Consider the following 11,253-nt stretch of genomic DNA (forward strand, 5'->3'; position numbering starts at 1 on the left):
GAGTTCGGGCCCGGTAGGGGTATGTTGGGTGGAAGGAATGGAAGTAAAGTAGAGCCTACGGTTGGTTACTCTTAAACATTGACGGAGGGTCAATGAGGTTTGATCAAGAATGCAAACGAGGAAAAGGGCTCTTGAGAGCCGCCCGTATCCTTTTATCACCACTATTGATGTGTGCCTTTGCTTACTTTTGATGAATTGGAATGAAAAGCTTTATGCTTATGTGAACTTTGCTGCTTGAGTGGTATTATCTCACTGGGCGTAAGCTCACTCTATTCCTTTTGTTTTTCTTACAGGAAAATAAATACTTTTGGACTGGATTTGATAGTTGGTTGCCGAATTGAGCTAGATGGACATATCTTTTATATAGTTCTTTGATTGAAATCCTAAATGTACTTTTGGGTCCGTTTCTCTTTTGGTTTGGCAAACCGTACATGTATCAACTTTTGAATAACTTTTGTATGCCACTTTGGATTGTATATGCTTAATTTCAACTTGTAAATATTTGCTTGGTGTTTGGTTGGATTTTGACGTGTCGGTTACTATTCATGACCGGCTCCGGCTTCATTTTTTTTTTATTTTGCCTTGTTTACGCGCGTTTGTATGTTCCGAAACGTATTAGATCGCTCTAAACTTCACCCTTTAGTCCTGGTGACAGCTGGGCATGCAGTCCGCTAACCCCTTTGGTTCGCCTTAGGGGAAGGTGGGGCTGTCACAGCCGTGCCCTGAATGGAGGTTATTTTTCGATGGTGCTGCTAATTCTTTCGGAACGGGAATAGGAGCAGTTCTCGTATCTCCAGAAGGGAAGCATTACCCTGGGGCTGCTAAATTGCAATTTGCCTGCACAAATAATATGGCTGAGTATGAAGCCTGTATCTTTGGTCTTAAAATGGCTTTGGAAATGGAAGTTAAAGAGTTGATAGCCTTCAGTGATTCGGATTTACTTGTGCACCAAATGTTGAAGCAGTGGATAACCAAAGATTCCAAAATCTTGCTCACTCTGGTTAGACAATTTCAAAGTTTTGAATTCAGACATCTCCCACGAGCCCAAAATGTATTTGCCGATGCTTTGGCCACCTTATCTTCTATGATACAATATCCGGACGAACTAGGAATTGAGCCTATCCGGATTCAACTCCAGGACAAGCCTGCTCATTGTTGGGTCGTAGATAAAACATCTGGCAATAGCCCTTGGTACAATGATATTAAGGAGTTCATCAAAATCGGGTCTTACCCTCCAGAAGCTACTGCAAAATGACAAGGGTTTCCTGCGTAGAATGGCCTCGAAGTTTTTCTTAAATGGAGAGGTATTGTACAAAAGGACTTCAGATTTGAACCTCTTAAGGTGCATCGATGAGGATGAAGCTTAATACATGATGAAAGAGGTGCATAGCGGTGTTTGTGGACCTCACATGAATGGACATTTGTTAGCAAAGAAAAATCATGAGAACCGGGTACTTTTGGCTTACCATGGAGCGCGATTGCATAGATTTTGTCCGGAGATATATTAAATGTCAAGTGCATGGCGATGTTATACGCGCTCCTCCCACCGAATTGCATACCATGATTGCCCCATGGCCCTGCTCAATGTGGGGTATGGACGTGATCGGCACAATTGACCCTCCTGTTTCAAATGGACATCGATTTATATTGGTGGCAATTGAGTACTTCACCAAATGGGTCGAAGCGGAATCATTCAAGCACGTGACAAAGAAGGTAGTGGCAAGTTTCTTGAGAGATCATATCATATGCCGATTAGGGGTGCCAGAAACATTGATTACAGACAATGCCAAGAATCTCAACAATGACATGGTGGATGGGTTATGCGAACAATTCAAAATCAGACATCGCAACTTTGCCATTTATAGACTGCAGATGAGCGGAGCCGTGGAGGCTGCAAACAAGAATTTGAAGAAGATCATTCGCAAGATGACTGAAAAGCATCGTGATTGGCATGAAAAGCTCCCTTATGCACTAATGGCGTATCGGACTTCTATCCGAACATCAACTGGGGCAACCCCTTACTCGCTCATGTATGGAATAGAAGCTGTGCTACCTGCCGAGGTCGAAATCTCTTCATTGTGTATTCTAATGGAAACCAAGTTGGAAGAGGCTGATTGGTTAAAGCAACGTTATGAACAAATGTCCTTGATTGATGAAAAACGACTAATGCTATTTGTCATGGCCAATGTTACCAAAAACGCATGGCCCAGGCCTACAACAAGAAAGTCCATCGGCGTACATTTGAGGAAGGCGACAAAGTACTTAAACGAATTTTGCCAGTGCAGGATGAGGCCAAAGGCAAATTTGCTCCAAATTGGAAAGGGCCATTCATTGTTCAAAAGGTGTTACCTGGCGGCGGAGCACTCATTTTGGTAGAGATGGATGGACAGACATTCCCTCAACCTATCAACTCAGACATGTGTAAGAAGTTCTTTATTTGATTATGCAAATTTCTTTTAGAAGTCACGCAAGGGACGAGACAAAAGTCAGGCCATCTTCCTTTCCAATCAAAATATTTCATCCCTAGTCATCCCCTTTGAGCTATCAGAACAATAATTTTCATTTGACAGCCCCTGAGAATTGCAAACCCCACAGTGGGGCAAATTTATTTTGAAAGAAAGATGAAAAGGAAAAAAAAAAGCCCACACTGGGGTAAATTTAGTTTTTAAAAGAAGAATGCAAAAGTGAGGAAAATGCAATGAAAAATGCAAAGAGAGAAAAATCCCAATCAAACTGGGGCAAATTTTCCTCAGTGTCGTTCAAAATTGGAGATGATTTCAAAATGATGCAATCTCAGGTTATTTCACACTTTTCAAAAAAAAAATTCTTACTTTCAAGCCTCGACTTTCTTGAAAAACACCCCACCTGACCTCATTACAAAAGCCCAAAAGTCCTGGCTTTCGTCACTTGCTGTATTTCTATTAGGGATTTCGCCAATCAACTGACAAGTGATGTCCGTAATGCCTTCACTTAAACTTATAAGGGAAGCGCGTTTTACTGATGCCAGAAATCTTCAACTCACACTCCTGAGTCAATCATGGTCAATGTGACGCCCCGAAAAGAATGAGTTTGAGAACCCGGAAATTTTCTAATTTTCTAGGGTTTTTTTTTAATTGCCCGCCTTTTCTACATTTTCTTGATTAGAAAAATTCCCCAGATAAAGTTTATGAGCAAAGATAGTTTTAAAATGATTTTTCTAGAATCGGTTAGTTTTTGAGAAATTAAGAGCGTATTTTGAACGTGGGACCCGCAAGTGCGGTAATGCATTATATTTTTGACAACTTGTTGAAATTTTGTATTAAGTGATATTATTTTACAAAGTGTTAAGATATTTGTATTGGAGATACAAAAGGATAGAGTTGCATTAAAAAGGGTGACAAGTGTCACCTTCCTATTCAACCTTGACTTTGACCATTATTTCTTACCTTTACTAATACTCAATTTTGACCCAAAAAGCACCTAAATTTCTGCAAGTTTGGCCGAACCTCTTGGACCAAAATTACAAGAAGAAAGCCTTCAAGTCCAACTCCATTTCTTGCTCAATCTTGTGAATCAACCGTTAAATTTTCAAATTCCTCCACAAAAGTCACTTGTTTAGGAAAATTGAAGGTAGTGGTGGAGTGATTAGAGAAGGCAAAGGACTAAGCCATCAACTTTCTTGATATTTCAAGGTTCATGTCTAGCAATCCTTTCTTTGTTCTTGATTATGCTAAATTAGTGACTTGTGATGGCTAAAGAGATGGTTTGATGGATTATATCTTGAGTTGTGGTTGACTTGACGAAGTTTTATAATTTTTGGGGATTTTTCTGTTTTAATATAAGCATGGTTTGTGTGGCTATCTATGATGATTGGAAATGGTATATAATGATTCTAGAAGGTAGAAAAAGTGGACAATTGCAATCAATTTCTGTTTTGGAAGAAATTTCAGAAAATTAGGTTTTGTGAAGGAACATTCTGCCTGAATTTTATCTCCTAGTTAGAGGCCGAATTGGCCTTGGCTTAAAACATGAAAGTTCTAGGGAATAATATTTTAGAGGTTTCTAAAAAATTTCAGGTCAATCGGAGTAGTGTAGAATGAGAAAAGTCGAAATTACTATTGCTGTTCTGGTTTTACCCGAATGTAAGAATTGCGCCTGTAATTGGTTGTTTTGGTCAGGATTGCTTCCAAATTAGTTGTTGAGGCCTTCTGATGAAATTTAACCCTATTTCTTAGCTATCAGCTGGTTTTGGAATTTCTGGATTTGGACTTGGAGAGCCTGAGTTATGATGTTTCCGCTACAATGCGTTCTGTGAAGCTGTTTTTGTGATTCTGGTGTAGTTTCTTGTGTTTTTGACCTGGTTACACTCGAAACTGGGTTGAGTGACCTTCTGTAATATTGTAGCCCTATCTCTTAGCTTCGAAAAGGTGGGTCTTGTACCTTCATCCGACAATGGTAGTGCCTTTGGTACCATTACCGCAAAATGACGTCAAAACCTGTTTTTCTGGTTTTGATCTTAACTTTCATTTCCGGACTTTTTCCTAGCTTGACTTGTCTTTGTACTACTTGGAGCTTGCTGAATGGCTATTGGATGAACTTGTTGTTGTGTGTGTACCTTTGGGACTGGCTGAGGAAATAATAAAGCCATGATGGCTAGAAAAGTAAGCAAATTTAGGGGAAGTGCTGTCCGAACTTTTAAAGGACTTGCTTGCATTGAGTTTGTGATCTAAGACTTGGATTTGAGCAAGGCAATGATATATGATGGATGGTTTCTGAGCCATGGAGGTGAGTGACCTCAAACTATTTCTGAAGTTATTTATGAACTGTTTCCTGCATTATTTACTTTTGAACTGTTTCCAAAGTTACTTTTGTACCGTTTTCTTGCATTATTTACCTTTAAACTGTTTCCAAAGTTACTTTTGAACTGTTTTCTTGCATATCATGCGTGCCTGCATGTGAGTGTTCCTTATTTGCTATATTTTCTTGATTTCATGACTTGTATTATTGATTGATAACGTGTTAAGTGCTTTGAATGATTTCCAAAACGAGCTTTCTAGGCGAGTGTGTACTTTATCGTACTCGACCTAAATAACTGTGCAATTTTCAAGGATTTAATTATTGAAATGCTAGTTGCGCATGAATGTAAGCCGTTTAGCTGAATTGGCCACTGCCCTTTGTTACCGATCAACTCGAGCCAGAAGCGGACTCGGTCGGGCGATATGGTGACCCTGGGTGAATTTGGTATACTCGAGTATTACCTTGTAGTCCGCCTACGTCCGGATGGGTGGAGTCCGGCCAATGGTCGGATGGGTGGAGTCCGGTCAACGTCCGGAAAAGGGGATGAACGAACAAAATGATGAACGAGGGGTTCTAATTATAAAAAATGTATTTTCAAACGATTGGAGGAATAAGGGAAAATGTCAGGGGAACGAACGAACAAACGAATAGCTCCATGTGAGCCCGTATCCTTTTAATGAATGTTACTATCGCTTTCCATTGTAAATGTTCCTTGAATTATTGATACTCCATTTTATTGTATTGTAAATATTGTAATTGTTTCTGGACTTATCATTTGATTTATGACATCATTGAAATGAACTATTGTGAAACCGATTTGATTACTGATTTTAATGGTTACTCGCTGAGCTTTTAACTCACCCCAAAACTATTTTATTCCCCTCCACAGGGCTCGTGGCGAAGGAAGGCTTGTTGTGATTTTATTGTTGTGGAATTCCTCTTGTATAAGAATTGGGATCATGGATCAGAGTGGCGCAGTGGAAGCGTGGACGCTTTGCTTTTGATATGTAAATGTTGGAACATTTGAGATTTATATTGTAATATATTTGAGGATTGTAGTGATCGATTGAGTCCCGGCGAGAGTTGGGCAGGCGGCCCGCCGAACCCTCTGGTTCGCCTTAGGGGGAGGTGGGGTCGTCACAGTCAAGTTTTTTCATTGTTCCTTAGGTGAAAACCCGAAAGGGCACCTCAAAAAAAAAAGGAAAAAAAAGAAAAAAAAGAAAAAGACAAACGAAAAGAAAAAGAAAAAAAACAAGGGTGGGGGCAATCTTGGTGAAAACCCGAAAAGGCGCCAAGGTAGGGTTCTGCAATGAGTGAGCACGAGGAGGAACAACTGGTGACTTGGTTCATTTCGATTTCTCCTTATTTTTGTAATACTTCTGCCAATATTGAATTCCAGAACAAAGATATCCAGAGATTTGAATATGACATCTATTGGCCAAAAGCTGTGTCATTTTGTAAAAATATTCTTTTGCAAATACATTCTTAGGAAGCTCATTTTTTCCAAATTGCTTGCATTCATGGCATTTTGTAGGCTTTAAGCACAGAGGGTCATGTTTGTATTCTTGTGCATATTCATTCCTGCATGACATGTGAATTATCTTGCATACCTCTTTCTATTTTTAAATCATTGAATTTTCGTGAATAACAATCCCCGTGGTTTATTTCAAAAGCATGCTTGGATTCAGTCGTCTTTTGGAAACGGTTGACATTCAGCAAAGCCAGCTACGCAGACTTCACAACACGTACCTGGTCAGTTTCAGAAATCGCAAAAGTTTTGGAGCGAAGAATCCAACTCAATCGGCTGCCGCAGCAAAAGTTAGCGAAGGAGGAAGAAAAGGCATTAAAAAACCTCATGTTTACACGATTCTCAAAGGAAAACGGATCAAATGATGGCGACAGTTTCTTTGTTTTTCTCTTTTGCAGGAAAGTTTCATGCATGAATGAAAATGATCAACACTTCGCACTGAAGTCGGTATCGGAAAGAGTTCTCTAGTGAACAAAGGCGGATCTAAAATGCTGGAAGCAAATTTGGTCAAAAGATACAACAACTTGGCAATGCAGAATCAACCATCGAGCTCAGAGGCAAGAACTTAACCTCTACTGGAAATTTAGGGATATTTTCAGGTAAGTATACTGGAATTTCTCCGATTTCAAATTCCTGTCTCGGGTCAGTCCCGATTTCAAATTCCTGTCTCGGGTCAGTCCCGATTTTAAATTTCCTGTTCAAGTCAGTCCTGTTCGGGTCAGTCCCGTTTAAATTTCCTATTTCGGGTCAATCCCGATTTTAAATTTTCTGCTCGGGTCAGTCCCGATTTTAAATTTCCTGTTTCGGGTCAGTCCCGATTTTAAATTTTCTCTTCGGGTCAGTCCCGTTTAAATTTTCTGTCTCGAGTCAGTTCTGATTTTAAATTTTCTGTTCGGGCCAGTCCCGTTTAAATTTTCTGTTTCGGGTCAGTCTCGATTTTAAATTTCCTGTCTCGGGTCAGTCCCGATTTTAAATTTCTAGTTCGGGTCAATTCCGTTTGAATTTCCTGTTTCGGGTCAGTCCCGATTTTAAATTTCCTGTCTCGGGTCAGTCCCGTTTAAATTTCCTGTCTCGGGACAGTCCCGATTTTAAATTTCCTGTTTCGGGTCAGTCCCGATTTTAAATTTTCTTGTTTTGGGTCAATCCCATTTTAAATGCCTTGTTCAGGTTAGTCCAGTTTTAAATTTCTCGTTTGGGTCAGTCCCATTTAAAATTTTGTCAAAGAGGTCAATCCCCATTTCTAAAGCGTCCATCGTTCGAGAAGTTCGCAGCCGAATAATGCAGGTGAGTATTTGGTGTTTACTTCTTTGTCTCAAGTTGTAAGGCCCAAAGACAACCTAAGAGGGGGGTGAATTAGGTTGATTGAAATCTTAATCAAATTTAAGCACTTTTTCTTTAATAAAAATTTACCTTCTTTTCTAGTAATGATCAACCAAGTAGATTAGAAAAAGAGAGCAATGTTGATTAAAAAAAAATAAGTAAGGATAAACAATGAGAATTTTATTAAACAAAAAGAATAAGATAGAATATCAAATCGATTGTCTACCAAGCTTTCCTCAAACTTGAAGACCAATCACTAGGTTGAGCAACTTCTTTTTGATGAAAGATGATCAACTAGATGTACAGTGGAGGGAGCACTTCCTCCTTACCCTAAGCCTCACTTAGTCAAGCTAAGAAGTTTTACAATCACTCAGATAACCATCAACAAAGCTACACTAATGAAACTTTCAACCACAAAAGAAATGCTCACAAGAAATTCACACCACTTCGAGAACAAATCTAGCTTAGGAGACTATTTTCAAGCTAAAATATCTCTTGAGATCTTGTAACCAAAGTGTGCAAAAGTCCTCTCTTCGTTCAAAACAGTTTGTTTTTAAAGGGGACCAAAAATGGGTTTCATGAATGCTTCCAACGGATAGAAGGCAGATGAAGAGTCAGCTAGCCGTTGGGGCTGTCGGACGTCCGACGACCAAATCATCGTCCGAACCTATAGTCCGAAAACAGCCAAGTTGTAGTTCGGACGTCCAATGCATTTTTATCGTCCTACCGTATCAGCGTCCAATCGCTGGCAGAGAGTTGGCAAGTCATCTTGGAATTTTTCGGACGTCCGACGCGGTTGATGTGCGTCTGAGGCGTGCGTCCGATCCTTCCGGACGTCCAACGCTTCCTTATGAGCGTCGGACAGAGCTTCCTTCTTGATGTTCTTTATCCTTTCGGATGTCCAACAGATTCCTTTCGGACGTCCGACATGAGTGTCCTGTTTTTGTTTCTTCTTTTGGTTGATTTTCATTTCTTGACATATTCGTACCTGATTCTTTGATAGGCAAAAAAACACTTATATTTGAAGAGAGTTAGATAAACATTTCAAAGTACTTTGTGATCATCAAAACCAAGAATAACATTCTCCCCCTTTTTGATGATGACAAAACAATGGTTTGAAATGAGATTTGATGATTGCAATAACTCCCCCTTTCTTAAGCTCCCCCTTTCTTAATTGACAACAACTCCCCCTTACTTAGTGGATCATAGAGCAACAATTTGAAAAAAAAAACTCCCCCTCACTTGGCTAACCAACCGAATTAATCAATTATCCAAAAACATAACAATTAAGCAGCCAACATCCAACATTTTACCAATTCAATCCATCAGCCAATTCAATTTCAATTAAATCATCAATCAATCCAATCCAGTCCTTTCCCCCTTTTTGTCATCACAAAAGGGTAATCAATCACATCCACCAAAACATTCATCAATCATATCACGGAGAACAAAAAATTCAGCACATCCACACATACATCATTCAAAATACTTAACATCCATCCACATATTCATAATCATTACAGTCATAATCTTCCAAAACAAAAATACTAGAAGAACACAACATAAACATGAGCATAACACCTTCATATCCATTGTTGAACACCACAAACAGTAGAAAACATGAAATGGTCAAACAAAATGCAAATGTCCTAAATGATAAACTATGTGGATCCAGGTGTTCTTCGAGAGAGCTGATATTGGGAGAGGTCCTCCTCTTCAGTATCTTCATCCTCTTCAGCAGTTTCTTCAATTGGTGCCTTGCCTTTATCTGATGTGGAAGGGCCATGAGGAGTCACAGGAGTTGATGAGTTCGGGTCTGGAATTGATGAACTTGGATCAGTGGGGCGTGGCTCTTTGCCATGTGAAACATCCTCAACCACAGGTGGGGGAAAAAGGAGATTCTTTTTGTCTAGGTAGGCTGTTTGATGCTCAGAGGACATGGTGAGCATTAGACCATGTTCCAGAAGAAGAACATGCTGTTTGAGTTCACGAAGAAACTCAATCACTTCATCATTGGAGGAGGAAGATGCCTTAGTGGCAGACTTCCTGGGATGAATGGGAGTGAGTGTGACAAATGAACGATCATGTGCAGCCTTAGACCTATGTTCACTAGATGATGCCCCCTTATAAGCCCATAGATTATCCTTAAAGACAAGATTTTTCCTTTCAAAATATCCTTTGGTAAATACATAAGAATATGCTTCTTTGGGACAAAAACCTAGAATTGGAACTTTGTAAAACTCAAAAATCTTTTGAAAAAACTTTCCATAAGATAATTTTCTGCGAGAATCAGTGGCATAGCGAAGTAAGAACTTGCACATGACAAAACCAAAATCAATACGAATTTTTTCTCGAAAACAGTAAAAGAGATACAACTCCATTTTGTTTACATCAGTTCTATGGCCATCAGTAGGCACAAGCAGGTTTGAAATGATTGAAAAGGCAATTAGATTCACAGGTGCAAGATCATTCAGTTTAGCATCAGCAGGGGAGGAAAAACTTCTTTTAAAATAAGTCAACATTTTAGCCCCATCAAAATGATTATCAGTAGTAGGGTGCTCTTCATAGGAAAAGAAATTTGTAATTTTATCCTTGAATCCACGTTCAATAGTAGTATTTAAAATGGTATTCACAGTTTCAGAATCAAAGACTAAGTCTACTCCATTAACCCTGGACATGATCTCAGTTTGGTCAGTGTCTTTCCTAAGATTGGCAAAGAATTGATACAGCATTTCAGGGTAATAAACATTGGGCATAGAAATGAGATGTGACCATTTCTGGAAAGCAAACAGACTTAGAATGGATTCTAAACCTATGTGGCGAAATTCAGAAGAGTTTACAGTGCGTTGAGGGATGACACCTTTCTGGGATATCCAGGAGTGTTTGTCTTTAGCAGCATCATCAAAGAATGTAGGGAGTGTGGTTGATTTTGGAGGCGGTTGAGATGAGGTTTCCTGTCCAGGTTCAGGCAGAGGGGTGGGTTGTGGTGTAGGCCGTGACATTTAACCCTTTACAGCTCCTCTCTTGAAGCGTTTGGATGACCATTTGACCGTAGGAAGATCATCATCCTCATCCCTGAGTGAATGCTTGCGTCCGGCAGTAACCTTCCCTCCTCTTAGATTCACCATTGTGCAAAATGTGTGGAATGAAGGATGCAAATGATGCACACAGTAGTATGGAAGTGAATTACACAGAAATTTTGGGACAAAAAGGTCTTGAACAAGATTTGACAGAGCGGTTATGAGAAAGTAGGGTTTTGAGGGAAATTTGGGAATTTGCGAAATGTTATGCGATTCGGTGAAATGATCAGGAGAAATGAATCGCAATCGATCATGAAAAATTTTGTTTGAGTCAATTTGGGAATGAGAACTTCAGAGTGGTATGAATTTGAGAGTAAAAGATGAGAGAGTTTTCGTCCGAGAGGAAGTAGAAGAAGAAGAGTTTGAAGCAAATGAGGAAGAAAGTTGCTTTAAAAAGTTTACTGTTGCACTGTCGAACGGCCGAACGAAGTCGTGCGTCCGACAGTTTCGTCCGAACAGGTGCATTTTGGACAATAGCTGAAGAACATCATCGGACGTCCGTTCATCTTCTCTCGGACGTCCGAAGGCTATGAAAAATTTTAAGATGAT

The 11,253-nt window shown here is 39.7% G+C and overlaps 1 protein-coding gene across 1 annotated transcript; it reads left to right on the plus strand.

Moving 5' to 3' along the window:
• The first annotated feature begins 850 nt into the window (after positions 1–850).
• On the plus strand, positions 851–1,367 carry LOC140013418 (uncharacterized). The gene is made up of 2 exons (XM_072062692.1): positions 851–1,000; positions 1,167–1,367. The coding sequence occupies exons 1-2, from the start codon at positions 851–853 to the stop codon at positions 1,365–1,367; spliced, it is 351 nt and encodes a 116-aa protein (XP_071918793.1).
• The last annotated feature ends 9,886 nt before the right edge of the window (positions 1,368–11,253 follow it).

Source organism: Coffea arabica, chromosome 8c (assembly GCF_036785885.1).
Source record: "Coffea arabica cultivar ET-39 chromosome 8c, Coffea Arabica ET-39 HiFi, whole genome shotgun sequence".
Taxonomy (NCBI): domain Eukaryota; kingdom Viridiplantae; phylum Streptophyta; class Magnoliopsida; order Gentianales; family Rubiaceae; genus Coffea; species Coffea arabica.